Below are 18107 nucleotides of genomic sequence, written 5' to 3' on the forward strand. Positions count from 1 at the left end.
ATGGGAACGTTTTTACACCCTTGTAAAGAGTGTTTTGTTCTCCTCCCAACCAATGTGGGACATCACATAAAAGATACTAATGTTTTTTTCTTTGTTTTGAAATGTGGTACTTATTTTAAAAAATTAAAATTATTAATGGATATTTTTGAAATACTTTTAAAAATTTAAAGATATTTATTAAGAAATTTCATCAAAAACTAACGTTTTATGTGTATTATTAAAATATTAACTTCATTATTTTGTGAAAAAAAGAAAAAAAAGAAAAAGAAAATAATTTGAAAACGAAACGCAAGGAAAACAGGAAGGAGAAAAAAAATAACGAAATTAATATTGAGAGATATATTTTATTATTATTATTATTTTTATAATATTCGTATAACGACCGGATACTAAGAAAAAGTCCGTTGCAGAGAACCAGTGGCGGCTGAGCGGTCAACTTCCAGTCAAACCAAATACCCCAATTCCAATTCCCAAATTTTTAATTTCGTAGAAACTTTGGGGATTTTCAGTCCAATTCCAACAATCTCCTTCTTCTCCAAAATCAAACCCAAATCCCATTCTTAATCCCACTCTTTAATCTGTACCCAAATCCCCCTTTGTCGCCTTTCGTCTTTCCCCTCATGATTTTCACCTCGATTTCCTCTTCCAGATAAGGATCTCCACGCACACCCACTTCTTCTTCTTCTTGTTCTTCCTGTTCTTCATTCCAGATCTCTAAGAACCCCAGATTTCTTACCCCATCATGTTTTTTCGCTAACAAAACCACGATATCCCATTTGGGGTTGTGGAATTTTCTGTGTTTCTCTCGCTGTTTGTGTTTTCGAGCGTTTTTCTTTGATGGGTTGCGCCACTTCGAAGCTCGACGATCTCCTTGTCGTGTCGCTCTGTCGCGAACGTTGCAATTTTCTCGACGAAGCGATTCGGTTTCGCCAAGCGTTCGCTGAGGCTCACGCCGCGTATATTCTCTCTCTTCAAGGGGTTGGGAAATCGTTACACAGTTTTATTGAACCGGGTTTTGTTTATTCTGAGCCCTTTTCTTCGCCTAAGCTAAAGCTTCCTCCTCAGAGGAAGGGCGACCCTGATCTTGAGGGTTCTAATTCGCCTCTTCATCGTTTATCTCATTCTAATTCGGATTCTCACCTCCATTTGCCCTCTGATTCTGACGATGATTCCAGTTCGCTTCACTCTTCCGATCACTCTTCGCCTTTGCATCAGACCCATGACGATCGTTTTGATTTTCGTGATGGGAATCGTGGTGGGTTTGTTTCCGGCGGTGGCGGTGGCGGTGGTGGTGGTGGTTATGTGCAGATGAATTATATGCAGAACAAAGCGATGCCGTCGGTGGTGCATCAGCAGGCTGTTAGTTCGGAGAGGGTTTATCATATGGGTGAATCTTCTTCTTCCTCTGGCTATTATCCTTATTCTTATTCGAACCCTTATCCGAATAATGGGTATCCCAATAATGGCGGTGGGTACGGCGGTGGTTATGGCGGTGGGTATGGTGGGTATGGCGGGTATGGCGGTTCGCCGCCTACTGCTTATGGGGGTATGTCGAATATGCTACCTCCGGCTTCATCATCGAAGCCGCCTCCGCCGCCGCCTTCTCCTCCTAGAACCTCCGCTTGGGATATTTTTAACTTCTTTGAGACTCCAGCGGTGGCGAACTATTACGGCTCCTACACGCCGGGAAGGGATCCGAGGGAAGTGAGGGCGGAGGAGGGAATTCCCGAATTGGAAGATGTACGGTATTACCAACCGGAGGTTGTGAAGAAGGTCCACGGTGGCCAGAATTCGGCCGTGGACGGCGGTGGAAAGCAAACGAATGGGACGGTGAATGTCCAAATGAAGGAAGTGGACAAGAACTTAGCCGCCTTGGCTTATCAGACAAAGCCAAGCGCTGCAGTTGGTGATGCCGTGAGGCTTGTTGATAAGAATGTTATGGACGACGGGAATGGAGCTCCGGCGGCTGTTGCTGCAGCATTCAACGGCGGAGCTGGTTCAAGGGATGTTTATGAGGCTGTGAGAGAAATTGAAGCTTTGTTCAAGAAAGCCTCGGAGTTTGGAGATGAAATTGCCAAAATGTTGGAGATGGGAGAGCTTCCTCATCAGCGTAAGCATGGTAAGTTCAGACATGTTCTTGTCTTTGTTTTGAGCTGAAAGTTATTGTTGTTTATGGTGTGGCTGTGTTGTCTAAGATGTTGATGGGCTCTATCATTATCAGCGTTCTCGGCTCGACTGCCTGCGTCACGGAGGAGAGCCAAGTCCTCTGCTAAGCCCGGCGTTGCTGAAATCGTTTTTGTAGAAGATATGGGAATGAGATCTGGAAATCTGTCTTCTACCTTGAAGAAGTTGTATATGTGGGAGAAGAAGCTTTATCATGAAGTGAAGGTATGTGTGTTTCTTTGTTGGTTTAAGCTATACTCTTGCAGTTTGGGTTGTTTAAGGAATAAGAATCTGTTTATTTTTCCTCCGAGAACGAAACCTATCCTTATAAGGGTGTGAAAACCTCTCCCTAGTAGACGCGTTTGTGTCAGCAAGAACACTGGCCCTGAAGGGGTGGATTGGAGTGCTCACATCGGTTGGAATAGTGAATGAGTGCCAACGAGGACACTGGGCCTTGAAGGGGGTGGATTGTGAGATCCCACATTCCTTATAAGGGTGTAGAAACCTCTCCCTAACAGACGCGTTTGTGCCAACAACGACGTTGAACCTTGAAGAGGGTGGATTGGGGGGTCCCACATCGATTGGAGAAGTGAACGAGTGCTAGTGAGGACGCTGGGCCCTGAAGGGGGGTGGATTGTGAGATCCCACATCGATCGGGGAGGAGAACGAAACTTTCTTTATAAGGGTGTGGAAACCTCTCCCTAGCATACGCGTTTTAAAAATCTTGAGGGGAAGCATGAAAGGGAAAGTCCAAAGTGGACAATATTTGCTAACGGTGGGCTTGGACTGTTACAGTATCTTTATTCAATGTTTGAATGCAGGAGTTAATTTCTGTACTCTGAACGTTTTCGGTTTGAATTTTCTGCTCGAATCCGTCTTTTATTGTTTAGGGGTGTGAAACATTCAACTCATGTCGATTTCTCTGTGATCTCATTGATGTAGTTTAGTGTGTTCTTTATGGAAGCTTACTGATGTCCTATTGCCACTTCCACCTGCATATATCATTTTTCTTTATCAATTTATCTTCGTCCTACAAAGACATGCTTCCATTTACGTGTAGTTTTACAGTTCGTATGTCGTATCTAGAATTCGTTCATTAGTGTGGCCGGAGTTCATGTTAGGCTTCGGGCACCGATAGTTTTGCAAGGTCTGTCGTTCTCTTACCATTGTAACTGAAGAAATTATGTTTATACATTTCTCTAGAGGGAGGAAAAGATGCGTTTGACCCACGAGCAGAAGCGTCGTCAGCTCAAACGTTTACACGAGAGAGGTGCCGAAGCCACGAAAGTGGAGGCCACTCAAACATCCATAAAGACCTTGTCGACGAGCTTAAACGTTGCAATTCAGGTCGTTGACAAGATTTCTGAGACGATAAGTAAGATCAGAGATGAAGAACTCTGGCCTCAAGTGAATGAACTGATTCAAGGGTATGTGTTTCGTTTGTTCCTGCCTGTTTCGTTCGCTCGACATTGTCTTCTTGGCCGTTAAACGTGGAATGTATATCGATTTCAGGTTAACAAGGATGTGGAAAGGTATGCTGGAATGCCATCACGCTCAGTTTCAAGCGGTTAAAGAATCCCGTGGTTTAGGCCATATTCGGTCTGGTGGGAAGCCTAGCGATCTCGATCTTCGAGTGACATTGCAGCTCGATCACGAGCTTATTAGCTGGACGGCAAGATTCTCGGGTTGGATAAGCGCCCAGAAAAATTTCGTGAGATCGTTGAATAATTGGCTTCTTAAATGTCTCCTGTATGAGCCTGAAGAAACAGCTGATGGGATTGTTCCTTTCTCACCTAGCCGGATTGGTGCACCACCCATCTTTGTTATCTGCAACCAGTGGTCACAAGGTCTTGACCGATTCTCCGAGAAAGAGGTCGTTGATTCGATGCACGTGTTCGCTAAGAGCGTGCTTCAAATATGGGATCATGATAAGCAAGAACTGCGTCAAACGATGATAACGAACAAGGATCTCGAAAAGAAAGTGAAGAAGATCGACCGGGACGATCAAAAGTTGCAGAAAGAGATACAGGCTTTAGACAAGAAACTGGTTCGGGTAACTGGGAACGTGCAAGGCGATGGCACTGGCAATGGCAACCTGCAGGCAGGTCTGCAATCCATTTTCGAGGCCCTTGAGAGGTTTGCATCCGACTCGATGAGAGCGTATGAGGAGCTTTTGATACGAAGCGCCGAAGAAAGTGCCAAGACAAGATCATGAAGGAGGTTGATCCGTTCTTGCAATTCAAATCGACACGGTTGAAGAGTTGGTCGATAATCCCTTCCCCTAGTTCATACCGACTCGAACCTGACCATATTACTCGGGACCAATATAATGGCAGTTGCGGTTACATTCTGAAGCGAACTCTCCCTCTTCAACTCATAACGCATAGAAGCTCAACTCGAGACGTCTGCTGATCAAACTTTACCAAACATAAACATTCAGTTTCTCGGTATGGGGATTAAGAAAGCCACGGCTACCGGTCGAGACCGGGCTGATCTGCTGTGCTGCAATTTGTGGATCGAACAAGTTCTTGCGGACGATAAACAATGAAGGATATGAGCGAAATCCGAGCTCATTACAGAGCCAGGATTGAATTATTACACCTTGTTCATATTGTTTATGGATTACTTGTTCTTGTACACAAAATTTAGATGAAATGAAATGAAAATGTTTTCGGAAGACGAAGAACAATGTAAAATCTCGAAATATAAGTATTCGTTCAGGGGTAAAAATGTAATATTTTGAAATCGGTTAGGTCCGACTATTTTCGACTTTTTTAAAATCATAATAATGATTTAAAAATTGATTTTGATTCATAATGTGATGGTTTTGTCTTATATGACTACACTCATATTCCCCTCGTGTTTGAATATTAAAATAATAATCTTAATTCCTCTAATTTTGGATTCTCAATTTTTTTTTATTAAAAAAAAAAAGAATTTAAAACGTTTAATATCTCAATCAGCAATCACGAGCATTTTGCTAAAACAAAAATGAATTATTATTTTTTTTCAGTCTCGACTAGTGCGTTCATATGGCTCGAACAACCGAGACTACTCAGTCCAAATCAAAAGGGTTTTGTTGGGTTTGAATTTTTTCGGTTTGGGTCGAGTCTAATTTTTTTAAAAACAAAAAATTCAGTTCCGTTCAAGGGTTAAAGCTACTTTTGTCCGAGCGTGACGATGTATTATTGAGAATAAATAATATATTTTTAAAATTAATTTAACTTAAAAGAGGTCTACTCCCGCTCTAACATTTTTAATTATTTAATATAAAAGTGATTAATAGATGACGAAGAATAAAAAAAAAGTTCCAAGTGTCTTTTACCTCAATACTTTTAAATATAATACAAAAAAAAAATATTAGTAACAAAATAATCAATTACTTTGAAAATTAATGTCTTGTAATATTTTAAAAATAAAAATATTATACTATAAAATAATATAAATATTAGGTAGAATTTGAAAACAATCATTATAATCACATTTTAAAATCAATTATGAAATGATGGTGTTTCAAAATAAAATAAAAAATGTCTATTAAATAAATAAAAGAATTTGATCTTCATAAATTAAATAACACCAAAAACAATTATAAATTTAAAATTAAAATTATATAATAAACATCCAAAATAAATAAGATATAATTATTTTATAAAATATTTCTAAATTTGATTCTTAATTTAAATTGGCTGTGAATCTAATTCTCTAAGTTTGAATAAGCTAAAGATGCTTTTTATTTTATTTTATTTATTATTTTTATAATTTCCAATTTTTATTTATTATTCCATATCATTTAAGTGTGAACATTTCTTAAGCTTTGAGGCTTTTCCTCCTATCTAATCAACAGTATTTTTATTAAAATTAGTCCAACACGTCTCGTTCGTCTCGTCCTAGCTCAGATGTATCTTACAAATCAGGTCCACTACTAGCAGATAGTGTACTCTTTGGACTTTTCCTTTCGACCTTCCCCTCAACACTTTAAAAGAAGTGTTTCGTTGTTCTCCCCAACCAATGTGGGACATCACAATCCACCCTCTTTAAGGCCCCAGCGTCCTCGCTAACACTCGTTCCTTTTTCCAATCGATGTGGAACCCCACCACCAAATCCACCCCCTTCGGAGCTCAGCGTCCTTATTGGCACACCGCCTTGTGTCCATCCCCCTTCGAGGAACAGCCTCCTTGCTAGCATATCGCTCCATGTCTGGCTCTGATACCATTTGTAACGATTTAGGTCCATCGCTAGCAGATATTGTCATCTTTGTACTTTCCCTTTCGGACTTCCTCTCAATTCTTTAGGGAAAAGTTTCTACACTCTTACAGAGGGTGTTTCCTATAGGTAGTATCGAAGATGCATCTGATTAGTATAAGCAGTAATTTTCATTTCATTTCATTTATGCATTTCTTACCATCCTATTCTCGTAATCGCTCTCAGTTAAATATGGCATCGATTAAATATGGCATCGATTAATTCATGTACTTCTCTTTTACTCAGACACTGCAGGCGTAATTTTAGTATTAAACTTATAAAAATATGATGATTTTTATATGTTCTTGGGGATTTGCAAGTAGCCATTCTGGTAGATAATGCATTGGATTGTGGATTTAAAAATTCTAAAAAGGAAACTGTCACTTTGGGATTGACCAATGAATTAAGCAAATCGAATCCAGCTGATATTTATGAACAGTTTCTTCGATTGAATGAACCGTAAGAACTAATCTTCTATTTATTACACAGATTGTATTTCTTTTTTCTTTTCAGAGCTTAAAAAGTTGATTCCCCAGCTATCTAATATTCTTCTCTTTCCCCTTTTTTTCCATTCTCCAATTCCCTCTCTGTTTCACTTTTCCTCCTCCTCGAACAGAGTTTTCAAAAGGGTTCTGAGCAAAATTTGTTATGGGGTGCTGTGAATCCACCTTTCTCACAGAAACCCACCCGGAGAAGCTTCAAACCTTGCAGACTGTGCCGCCGAATGTCGCGGTGGAGCCGCCGCCGCCACCTGCTGTTGTACCCGAACCGACGGCGCCCATGGACACGGTTTCCACTTTCTCGGAATTCTCCTTATCGGACCTTACGGCGGCTACCGACAATTTCAGCCCGAACTTCATAGTCTCTGAGAGCGGCGAGAAGGCTCCGAACATTGTGTATAAGGGCCGCTTACAGAACCAGAAGTGGATCGCTGTGAAGAAGTTTACGAAGGTGGCTTGGCCGGATGCCAAGCAATTTGTGGTACTTTTTTGGTACTTCTGTCAAGAATTTGGGTGTGTTTTGGTGTTTTGTTTGTGTTTTTGCTGATTTTGTGAAATGGGTATGTGGAATTTTTGGGAATTTTTAGGAAGAGGCTTCGGGAGTTGGGAAGCTACGGCATCCAAGGTTTGCTAACTTGATAGGGTACTGCTGCGATGGTGATGAGAGGCTGCTTGTTGCTGAGTACATGCCCAATGATACTCTTGCTAAGCATTTATTCCACTGTATGTTATGTTTTTCTTGCTTTATTTGGTTTGCTGTGAAGTGTTGAAGCTCATGTTTAGTATGTAGTTGTGTTGGAGCTGATACCTCCCCTGTAGTTCTTGTATACTCTGTCTCCTGGTTGTGTTCGTTTCTGGGGGACATGGGAGGGAACATGTTGGTAGCTCTAGATGAATGGAACTGTTGGGGATTTGGATATGATCCTTGTGTTGGCTAGAAGTGGTAATGGTTTTGTAGGCGCGAGGTGAAACCGAGAGCAACGTTTAGTTGGTTTAGGTCTGAAGTGGAGTATATCGTATCGTTGTAGAGATATAGGGAAGTTCGTTGTTCTACGAGTATCTGCATTGACCTCATAAGGCTATCACATTCATAAGGCTATCACATTTTGATTTCCACCACCCGTAGATATTGTCTTCTTTGGGTTTACCCTCAAGGTTTTTGAAATGAGTATGCTAGTGAGAGGTTTCTATACTCTTATGAAGGATGCTTTGTTCTCTTTCCAACCGATGTGGGATCTCACAATCTACCTCCTTTGGGGCCCAACGTCCTCACTAGCACTCGTTCTCCTCTCTAATCGATGTGGGATCTCAAAATCCACCTCCTTTTAGGGCTCAACATCCTCGCTGGCATTCGTTGCTCTCTTCAATTGATGTGAGATCTCATAGTCCACCCCCCTTTAGGGCCCAGCGTCTTCGCTGGCACTCGTTCCCCTCTCCAATCGATGTGGGATCTCACAATCCACTCCCCTTTAGGGCCCAGCGTCCTTGCTGACACTCGCTCCCCTCTCCAATCGATGTGGGTTCACACAAATCCACCCCTCTTTGGGGCCCAGCGTCCTCATTGGCACACCACCCATTATCCACCTCCCTTTTGGGCTCAGTGCCCTCGCTGGCACACCGCCCGGTGTCTGGCTTTGATACCATTTGTAACTGCCCAAACCCACCGCTAGCAGATATAGTCTTCTTTGGGTTTTCCCTCAAGATTTTTAGAACACGTCTGCTAGGAGGAAGTTTCCACACCCTTATAAACAATGCTTTGTTTCTCTCTCCAACGGATGTAAAATCTCATAATCCACCTCCTTCGGAGCCCAGCATCCTTGCTGGCACTTGTTACTCTCTCCAATCAATGTGGGATCTCACAAATCCACCTCGTCGCGGCCCAATGTCCTCCTTGGCACACCGCTTGGTGTCTAACTTTGATACCATTTGTAACTGCCCAAACCCACCGCTAATAGATATTTTCACACCCTTTGGGCTTTCCCTTTCGAGCTTCCCTTCAAGGTTTTTAAAACGGTCTACTATGAAGAAAATTTCACACCTTTAATAAAGAATGCTTCATTCTCCTCTCCAACCGATGTTGGATCTCACACATTCTGAGTCAATGAGATCATGGTTTAAGTTGCAGTTGTTGCTTATGGTTGAATTGTGCATGCGACTATGTAGGATTGAATGAGCTTGCTATTTTCTTAACTCTTTCCCACAGGGGAGAATCAAACCATTGAGTGGGCCATGCGGTTAAGAGTTGCTTTCTACATTGCTGAAGCCTTGGAATATTGTACCACGAAAGGCCGAGCGTTATACCACGACTTGAATGCGTATAGAGTTCTTTTCGACGAGGTATCGTCTTCACTAATTGGTATCTATTTCTAGTTTTTGATATAAAGTTTATCTTCATCTCGTTACGCTCTTATAGGGCGGCGATCCACGTCTTTCGTGTTTTGGATTGATGAAAAACAGCAGGGACGGTAAGAGTTACAGTACAAATCTGGCCTACACGCCACCCGAGTACTTGAAAAATGGTACTTTGATGTTCATCTTTTGGTTGATGTTGGAAATCTAGCTCTTTTTGTGTGTGTGTCAACAATAAAGTTCTTCATTTCCATGTTTGAAGTGTTGTTCTTCACTTTGATTCATCTATTGTAGGAAGGGTAACCCCTGAAAGTGTTATTTATAGCTTTGGTACTGTTCTTTTGGATCTTCTAAGTGGCAAGCATATCCCTCCAAGTCATGTAAGTACCTAATTTTATAACATTGTATGCTTGAATCGTTCTCGTGTTAGAAAGCGAACGTTTGATGATGTTATTACGAGGAGAGAGAGAGAGAGAGTTGTGACTCTCGTCTCGTCTCTTAGATTATGAATTCATTCCTTCACTACACGATGCAACTGTTTATTTTACGAGTATTATGATCCGAACCTTTGTTGATGTGAAAGGGAGGTTACTATTGCCTTGACCAATAGTCGTAATCGTACTTCCTTAGGACTCAGAGAATGATTGTGTGACACTAACTCTCACTCTTAAGTAAGTCAGCCAATTCAAATATGGATTCCCGATGGCACAAATGTCCTATTCATAGCCTCTATCACCGTTTTTGGGAAACGGTTTTAGAAATGGAGTTGGTTAGAGAAAACCCGAGTAGGAAGATATGTCAACTAGTCATATCTCTCTATGGTACGTTACGAGACAAATTGCCTTGAACAGGAGTAGACATCAAAAGTGGCTAGGAGTTTAACGCCAACATGCTAGAATGAAAGCAAGGTAAAAGATTTAGAATGGGTAAGCGGCCATGGGCAACACGTTTTGGATAAACATGACCGTGCCGCTAGATATCTAGGAATCTTGTCAACGTTAACATGTTCCAAGGCCATGTAAAAGCCTTAATGTCAGAAAAATTAAACTGTTGTTCATTTGATACGTTCGTTTGCGAATGCAGGCTCTCGATATGATCCAAGGAAAGAACATCATTCTCTTAATGGATTCGCATTTGGAAGGAAAATTTTCTACAGAGGACGCAACCGTGGTCGTTAATCTCGCTTCTCAATGTTTACAATACGAACCAAGAGACAGGCCGAACACAGAGGATCTTGTTTCGACTCTCGCTCCCTTGCAAACAAAACCAGATGTAAGTAGCTCTACTTGCTCCCTTTGAGTGTTCTCGCGTTTTAAAACCTTAGAGAAAATAGGTTCGAGTCATGGTCCAGCTAACTAGGACTCGATTCCCACGAGTTACCTTGATTCCAAATGTAGTAGGCTCAATCTACGTGCACGTTTGTAGGTTCCCTCTTATGTCATGCTTGGAATAAAGAAGTACGAGGATGCCCCGATGGCCCCAACGACCCCAGCGGCTCCAGTGGCCCCAATAACCCCACAACGACCTTTATCGCCGATGGGCGAGGCCTGTTCGAGGATGGATCTCACAGCAATTCATCGAATCTTGGTAATGACGCACTACAGAGACGACGAAGGAACTAATGAGGTTTACATCGATTTATTCGACTTTCCTTTATAAGATAAAAACGACTTGGTCGAACGAGCAGGAAGGTTTTATAAGTTCCATATCATTCAATTGTTTCAGCTATCTTTTCAAGAATGGACACAACAGATCAGAGATATGCTAGAGGCAAGAAAGCGCGGCGATTTCGCCTTCCGGGACAAGAACTTTAAAGGTGCCATTGATTGTTATTCACAGGTAGTTTGCAGCTTTTTCGAGCTTTCTTTTGCACGACGATAATCTTGCACTTAGACCCGAACAACTCGTGGTGACATGAGTTTTGTGGCTTTAACGTTCTGTTCTTGCAGTTCATAAATGTAGGAACTATGGTCTCCCCAACCGTGTTTGCCCGACGAAGCCTATGCTATTTGTTATGCGATCAACCCGATGCTGCACTTCGTGATGCGATGCAAGCACAATGCGTACACCCAGATTGGCCAACAGCGTTCTACATGCAATCAGTTGCTCTTGCAAAGCTGGATATGCAGGAGGACGCTGTCGACATGTTGAACGAAGCAGCTACGTTGGAAGAGAGGAGCCAATGAGGTGGTCGGTGATCAACGATTACGAACGCGACGAGCATATTGCTGTTGTTTGTTGCTGAGGCTACCACAATTTGTATAGTGTTGCTGAGGCTGCTACTTACTTATAGCTTGATTGTTCATGTGAATTGAAGGGGGCTTGTAAATTCAACCAATTTAAGGCATCTCTATGAATATGACCTTCTAGTTAGTCTGCTAGACCCTCTTTTGAAACATATCAGTGTAGATAAGTCCCAAACTTTCTGATCTCAATCAAAGGAATAATATTCAAACATTTCCGTTACACGAACAAAGCATTTTTTGTAAGGGTGTGGAAACCTCTTTCTTGTAGACACGTTTTAAAACTGTGAGGTTGACGACTATACGTAATGAGCCAAAACGGATAATATTTGCTAACGGTGAGCTCAGGTTGTTACAAATGATACTTGAGCCAGACACCAAGCGGTGTGCTAGTGAGGACGTTGGCCCCCTAATGGAGGTGAATTTTGAGATCCTATATTGATTGGAGAGGGGAACAAAATATTCTTTATAAGGATGTAAAAACCTTTCCCTAGTAGATGTGTTTTAGAATCGTGAAGCTAACGACTATACGTAATGAGCCAAAACGGATAATATCTGTTAACAGTGGGCTCAGGTTGTTACAAATGGTACTAGAGCCCGGCATCAGGTGGTGTGCTAGTGAGGATGCTGGCCCCCAAGGGAGGTGGATTTTGGGATCCCATATTGGTTGGAGAGGAGAATGAAACATTCCTTGTAAGGATGTAAAGACCTTTCCCAGTAGACGTGTTTTAAAACTGTGAGGCTAACGACTATACGTAACGAGCCAAAACGAATAATATCTGCTAACGGTGGGCTCAGGTTGTTACAAATGGTATTAGAGCTAGACACCGGGCGGTGTGCTAGTGAGGACGTTGGCCCACAAGGGAGGTGGATTTTGGGATCCCATATTGGTTGGAGAGGGAAACGAAACATTCCTTGTAAGAGTGGAAATCTAGTAAACACATTTTAAAATCGTGAGACTAACATCGATATATAACGGGACAAAACGGATAATAGACTACTACAAAATAAAAGATCATATTAATTAGGTTGGATGATGGTACAGTCGATAGAACTTGCATCTTCAATCTCGACCACATTGATCCACACCACATTAAAATGGTGTCCAATTCTTTAGATCAAATAGGTTCTTGTAGTAATAGTGGCTATCTATTTTGAATCCGAAAACGTGATCAACCTAACCAACCTAATCTGAACTACAGTCGTTGAGTTGGATTTTAAAAAAAAAAAAATTGAATTGGTTTAGTTTGGTTCGATTTTTTAGTTGAGGGAACAAAAAAAAAAATTGGATCAACTCGATGCAACCAATCGCCAGTCCATTATAAAAAAAATATGGGGAATTTCGTGGGGACGGAGAATGAAATAGGTGGCGAGAATGAGAAAGGCTCACCCATTCCCACCCTGCCTCGTGGACATCTCTACACCTATACCAACCCCATACCGATACATTGGGTGAATAAGTACTTCCAACACGTTGGGCAAATAATACACACTTGTGTTGGACATAAGGGTGGACATTTTCAATCGTGTACGCAACAGTTATGAAAGTACATTGTCGAACAGTCATTTCTTATTAATTTAATCGCTCGATGCTTCATTTAAACATTTCTTAAGATCAGTGACCAAACAATCGAACCAAGGGTTATTCTTAATAGAAAATTAACAACCTCTTAACTTAGTACTAAGGTCACTCCATGTTGTACTCTAATCACATGCTTGGTCTAGTGTGAATGGCACTCATAGATCCACATGCCTTAATTAATGCACATAAGTTCATCACTTACACCACAAATAACACATTTTTAATGACATAATTTACTATAATTTATTATGGGATTTGTTTGTATCTTGGTCTGAGGCCTCAAGATCGTTACCTCTCATCATCATCGCTCGTGTATTTAATATACAACATGGGATTGACCCAACAGAACACCACGACATAGCTGTATACATTAATGTTATCAAATTTGTTGTTTTTTAAGATAACAAGCTTTGCTTTGCTGAGTTGTATGCACCCTGGTTGGCTGGACACACATATCATAACCATAAAACTTATCTATTAATTAATTACAAACACAATAAACAAATACAAGATTATTCAATTAATTATTAACCCTTTTTGATTCTGGTTAGTCTCGTCTATTTCTCGTTCTTGTTCGGAAGCCTAAACAAAAATGCATGCTACCTAACTGTGTACTAGACCTTCGACCAGATATTCTACCCTTGTTGAATCGGAACCAACCACCCCACTTTAATAATAGGAGAAAGAAAAACACTCGAACAGTTGAGCGGCTGTCGGCCGGCTTTACGAAGTCAGAATTGAATCTTTCTGTTGGCTTTCCCATATATGGTTTTTTTGTATTTGGCATGGTAGTTGATACGTAAAAGTTGGTTTTATGGTAATTTCTCATATAGTTTGAAAGTTTATAGTCTTTTTTTATATGTGTAGGTGTTCTATATGACCTATATAAGACTTGACTTGTTAAGTTGTTGATATTACGGAGGTTTAATGAGCACCATGTCGAATCACTCTACTAGTTCTGCGAGATCCCATATTGGTTGGAGAAGGGAACGAAACATTCCTTGTATGAGTGTGAAAACTCTTCCCTAGTAGACATATTTTAAAATCGTGAAGCTGACGGTGATACGTAATGGGTCAAAGCGGACAATAACTGTTAGTGGTTGGCTCGGGTTACAAATGGTATTAGAGCCAGACATTGAGTGGTGTTCCAGTGAGGACGCCGGCCCCAAAGGGGATGAATTGTAAGATCCCATATCGGTTGGAGAAGGGAACAAAACATTCTTTGTATGGGTGTGCGCCCGAAAGGGAAAACCCAAAAAGGACAATATATACCAACGGTAAATTTGAGCTGTTACAAATATTACAAAAGGTTTTAACGTGAATTGAAGCAGAGATACGAACCCTCAATCGAATTAGGTTATACTTACGATAGTTGAAAGAAGTCAACGGTTAAATAACACGTGAGTGTAAAAATTCGAACACCTAACGTTTTTAGTTGATGATATAAGTTCGTTTCACGAATGGTTCGAGTCATTAATCTCGAGAGAGAGAAAGTGTTTACACAAAAACAAAAACAATGACCCGTTGACATATGATGTTGCAACACACGTGTGGTTGTGGAAAGCAACAATCTTGTCTGTACACTCACAGCTCAGCTTCAGCTGCTCAAAATCTCAGACTTGGATTTGATAAGAACAAGACAAAATGGAAACACCAAACATCGATATTGATGTCTTTAAGAAAGGGTTTTAATACTAAATTAAGGTTAGGGTTATTAGTTGGAGACGTGGGTGGGCAGGAGACACTCCATGAACATTGCTGAAATTTGTGTCCTTGGATCCAAATCTCAATCTTAATCACGTTTAAGCCTCATTAATTCATGTTCTTCTTTTTCATTACTTTTTTACAAATTGATCAGATTCTAGTTGTCTCCTTACTAACCCATTTCGTAATTAATATTAAATTATACAAAAACGTGTGAAAGTTTCGATTTTTCTCAACCTAATCTTAATAAAACAAAGTTCGAAAAGTCACAGATCAGATGTCTATCAGTACGAAAAAATACATTAATAAACAGAGACTACGTCTGAATGAGAGTGATTTTGAAGAGACTATTTATACTAACAAAGTGCATCTTTTTGTTCAGTGGCTCTATGAACTCCAAAATTAACCGTATTTTACTTGGAGTAATTCTATTTTAACCGATCGTCTGAAATTTTTCCTAGAAAGCACGTGAATAAGAACAAAGCAAACAAGTAACAGTGTCGTATCAAAAATATCGAGGTAATCCAATGTTGAGTTTAGCTTCCAACAAATGATCTCCAATTATATTACTAAGCAATATAGTTGTTATAACTACCATCACTAATTTGCTGGGTTGAGTTACGGGATCACTAACTATGGGACCCAAACCATAAAAGTTGGATTGAGTTAGATTTTTTCTAGTTCGAGTTAGGTTGAATTTTCGAAAAATTGAAGCTTCGGACCCATTCACTGGTTGGCATTTTGTTAATTAGGTCAACCAAACCAAACCGAAAATAAGATTTCAACCCAACCCAACCTTACTCTAATTTTAAAATTATTATGGAGATTAAAAATATTTGATAGTAACAAATATTAGCCAAGGTAACTCGTGAATATTCAAAAATAATTTAAATAATGATAAAAAAAATCTGACAATCCAATTCAATCTAACTCGAGAATAGAGGGTTACATCGAGTTGGGAATTCTTTTTTCAGGGTGCCCAGGGTTACCACCGCTCGGATTGGTCCAAAATATTTTTCCAACTCAACTCATGTGCACGACTATGGTATAATCTACCCTAACCCGAAGAAATATATATATATATTCAAATGGATGAGATTCCGTTTGTCTCCTAAATAAAAACCCCTCCACACACACCAACGAAAAAAAGAAAAAAGATTCAAATTTTTTCCCAAAACCTCTCTTTTTCTTGTTCAAATGGGAGGCTCCTCCAACTGTCACGCCCGTTCCAACAGCCTTCCGACACGGCCGCACCCACTTGTCACAGAGTGCGACGAGCACCTCTGTCGGCTGAAGGCGCTAGACTCCGCCCCATGGACAGCGCCAGCCATGGTCAAGAAGCTCGCCGGGCTGCAAGACTTGCAAGAGTGCGTCAACAAGCTGCTGCTGCTACGCCGAACCATGGAGGCCTTTGCAGCACAGCGCCGGGAGAAATGGGTCGATGAGATCTTTGATGGCTCGCTAAGGCTGCTTGATTTGTGTAGCGCTGCTAAGGATGGCGTTATTCATACTAAAGAGTGCGTTAGGGAGCTGCAGTCCTTGGTTAGGAGAAGATCTTCCTTTTCTGGGTGCTGTGGGAATGGCGTTGCCAAACAGGTTTGTTTTGCTATCTATTTTCGGTTAGAAATCACTAACGTCCACAATCATGATATTGTCCACTTTGAGTATGAGTTCGGATGGCTTTCTACTTATAAATCCATGATCATTCTTTTAATTAGCTACATCCGACTCCCTCCCAATAATCCAACATTTTCTACCGATAAATTTTGTCACGTCGGCTAATTTAGAGAATGAGAATGATTATGGGTTTATAAATAAAGAATATTCTTTTCATTGGTCTGAAGCCTTTCGGGGAAGCTCAAAACAAAGTCACGACAGCTCATGCTCAAAGTGGACAATATCATACCATTGTAAAGAGTCGTGTTCGTCTCACCGATTTAAAGATTCAAACTTTTTTTTAAAAAGATGAAAAAAGTGAAAAATTATCATACCATTGTGGAAAGTCGTAATTATCATACCATTGTGGAAAGTCGTAATTATCATACCATTGTAGAAAGTCGTAATTATCATACCATTGTAGAAAGTCGTAATATCCTACCATTGTTGACCTACCATTATAGAAAGTCGTGTTCGTCTAAAAAAATTTAAAGATTCAAACTTTTCCTTAAAAAAGTGAAAAATTATTGAAAACATGTCCGTAATCAGGACTCTCCACAATGGTATGATATTGTCAATTTTGAGTATAAGCTCTCGTGGCTTTGTTTTTTGTTTCCCCAAAAAATCTCGTACGGATGGAATTGTATTATTTACTTATAAATCCATAATCATTTTCTAAATTAGTGATTTTTATTCAAATCTTTTGATTCACAGGTGGAGAAATATTTGGTCTCAAGAAAAGTAGTGATCAGAGCAATTCAAAAGTCTTTAGCTAGCATCAAGACATACGGAACGAAACCAAGCTCAGTTGCCGTTAAAGACACTGAAACGATGGCCTTAATCGCTCTATTATTCGACGTAGAAGCTACAAGTGTGAACGTTGTTGAAGCCCTCATGTGCTATGTTTTGGGGAAGAAAGGGAAGGCGAAGGGTAACGGTTGGGCGCTCGTTTCAAAATTGATGCGTTCGAAAAAAGGGCCGTTGAGAGAAGGGGTTAAAGAAGGAGAAGAGAACGAGTTCGCGACCGTGGATGCAGCGGTTGACATGGTGGCGAGTAGATTACCGTTTGATAACGTCGTGGCCGTGCGCGATGGCATCGAGAGTATGGGGGATCAGCTAGGGAAGTTGGAGGCATGTGTTCAAGATTTGGAAGGAGGGTTGGAGGGTTTGTTTAGGAGATTGATAAGAAATAGGGTTTTACTTTTGAATATTATCAATAACTAGAAGGAAGTTGGTTGATGTATTCCATTGATGTGTGTATTTTTGAAGCCATATATGGAAGGTTTGTAGATGAATACAATGGCAAATATGTTAATATGTTTGTCTTCCAAAAGGAATGGACTGTCCCTCTCTCGTTGATGATGTCTTTTACGTTTCGAGATCGGTATTCTAATCTTTAGCATCTTAATCGAATATATAATACTTTACCCAATTGATAGGTTTGACGAGCGAAAAAATGTCGACGGAGTGTAATGGGAATAGGAAAGTCTTCCCCATTTCAATCCCGGGGCTCAGCGTTCTTGTGGGACCAAGTCCCAAGTCCACCTCTAGCAAATACTCTCACAATCCCATGATGAGCCTTCTTGTGAGATCTTATAGTCCACCTTCCTTGGGTGGATCCAATGTCCTCGTTGACACGCCTAATATTGTTTGTAACCGTCCAAG

General features: G+C 40.6%; 3 protein-coding genes across 4 annotated transcripts; all 3 read left to right on the plus strand.

The window, feature by feature from the left end:
• The first annotated feature begins 401 nt into the window (after positions 1 to 401).
• Positions 402 to 4800, plus strand: LOC111451484 (nitrate regulatory gene2 protein-like). The gene is made up of 4 exons (XM_023091929.1): positions 402 to 2119; positions 2222 to 2388; positions 3367 to 3590; positions 3676 to 4800. Exons 1-4 carry the CDS (start codon positions 838 to 840, stop codon positions 4376 to 4378), a joined length of 2376 nt encoding a protein of 791 aa, XP_022947697.1. The 5' UTR covers positions 402 to 837; the 3' UTR covers positions 4379 to 4800.
• Positions 4801 to 6919: 2119 nt separating this feature from the next.
• LOC111451485 (probable serine/threonine-protein kinase At4g35230) lies at positions 6920 to 11723 on the plus strand. 2 transcript variants are annotated; one of them, XM_023091931.1, is made up of 9 exons: positions 6920 to 7389; positions 7496 to 7631; positions 9112 to 9245; positions 9322 to 9373; positions 9552 to 9637; positions 10341 to 10529; positions 10683 to 10883; positions 10983 to 11096; positions 11207 to 11723. In XM_023091931.1, exons 1-9 carry the CDS (start codon positions 7057 to 7059, stop codon positions 11441 to 11443), a joined length of 1482 nt encoding a protein of 493 aa, XP_022947699.1. In that variant the 5' UTR covers positions 6920 to 7056; the 3' UTR covers positions 11444 to 11723. The 2 variants fall into 2 exon arrangements, with proteins under 2 accessions (XP_022947699.1, XP_022947698.1); XM_023091930.1 differs by having other exon boundaries at positions 6921 to 7389; positions 9322 to 9427.
• Positions 11724 to 15952: 4229 nt separating this feature from the next.
• On the plus strand, positions 15953 to 17775 carry LOC111451487. Its single transcript, XM_023091933.1, has 2 exons — positions 15953 to 16382; positions 17157 to 17775. The coding sequence occupies exons 1-2, from the start codon at positions 15984 to 15986 to the stop codon at positions 17664 to 17666; spliced, it is 909 nt and encodes a 302-aa protein (XP_022947701.1). The 5' UTR covers positions 15953 to 15983; the 3' UTR covers positions 17667 to 17775.
• Positions 17776 to 18107: the final 332 nt, after the last annotated feature.

The sequence above is a fragment of the Cucurbita moschata genome, unplaced genomic scaffold (genome assembly GCF_002738365.1).
Source record: "Cucurbita moschata cultivar Rifu unplaced genomic scaffold, Cmos_1.0 Cmo_Scf00013, whole genome shotgun sequence".
Taxonomy (NCBI): Eukaryota; Viridiplantae; Streptophyta; class Magnoliopsida; order Cucurbitales; family Cucurbitaceae; genus Cucurbita; species Cucurbita moschata.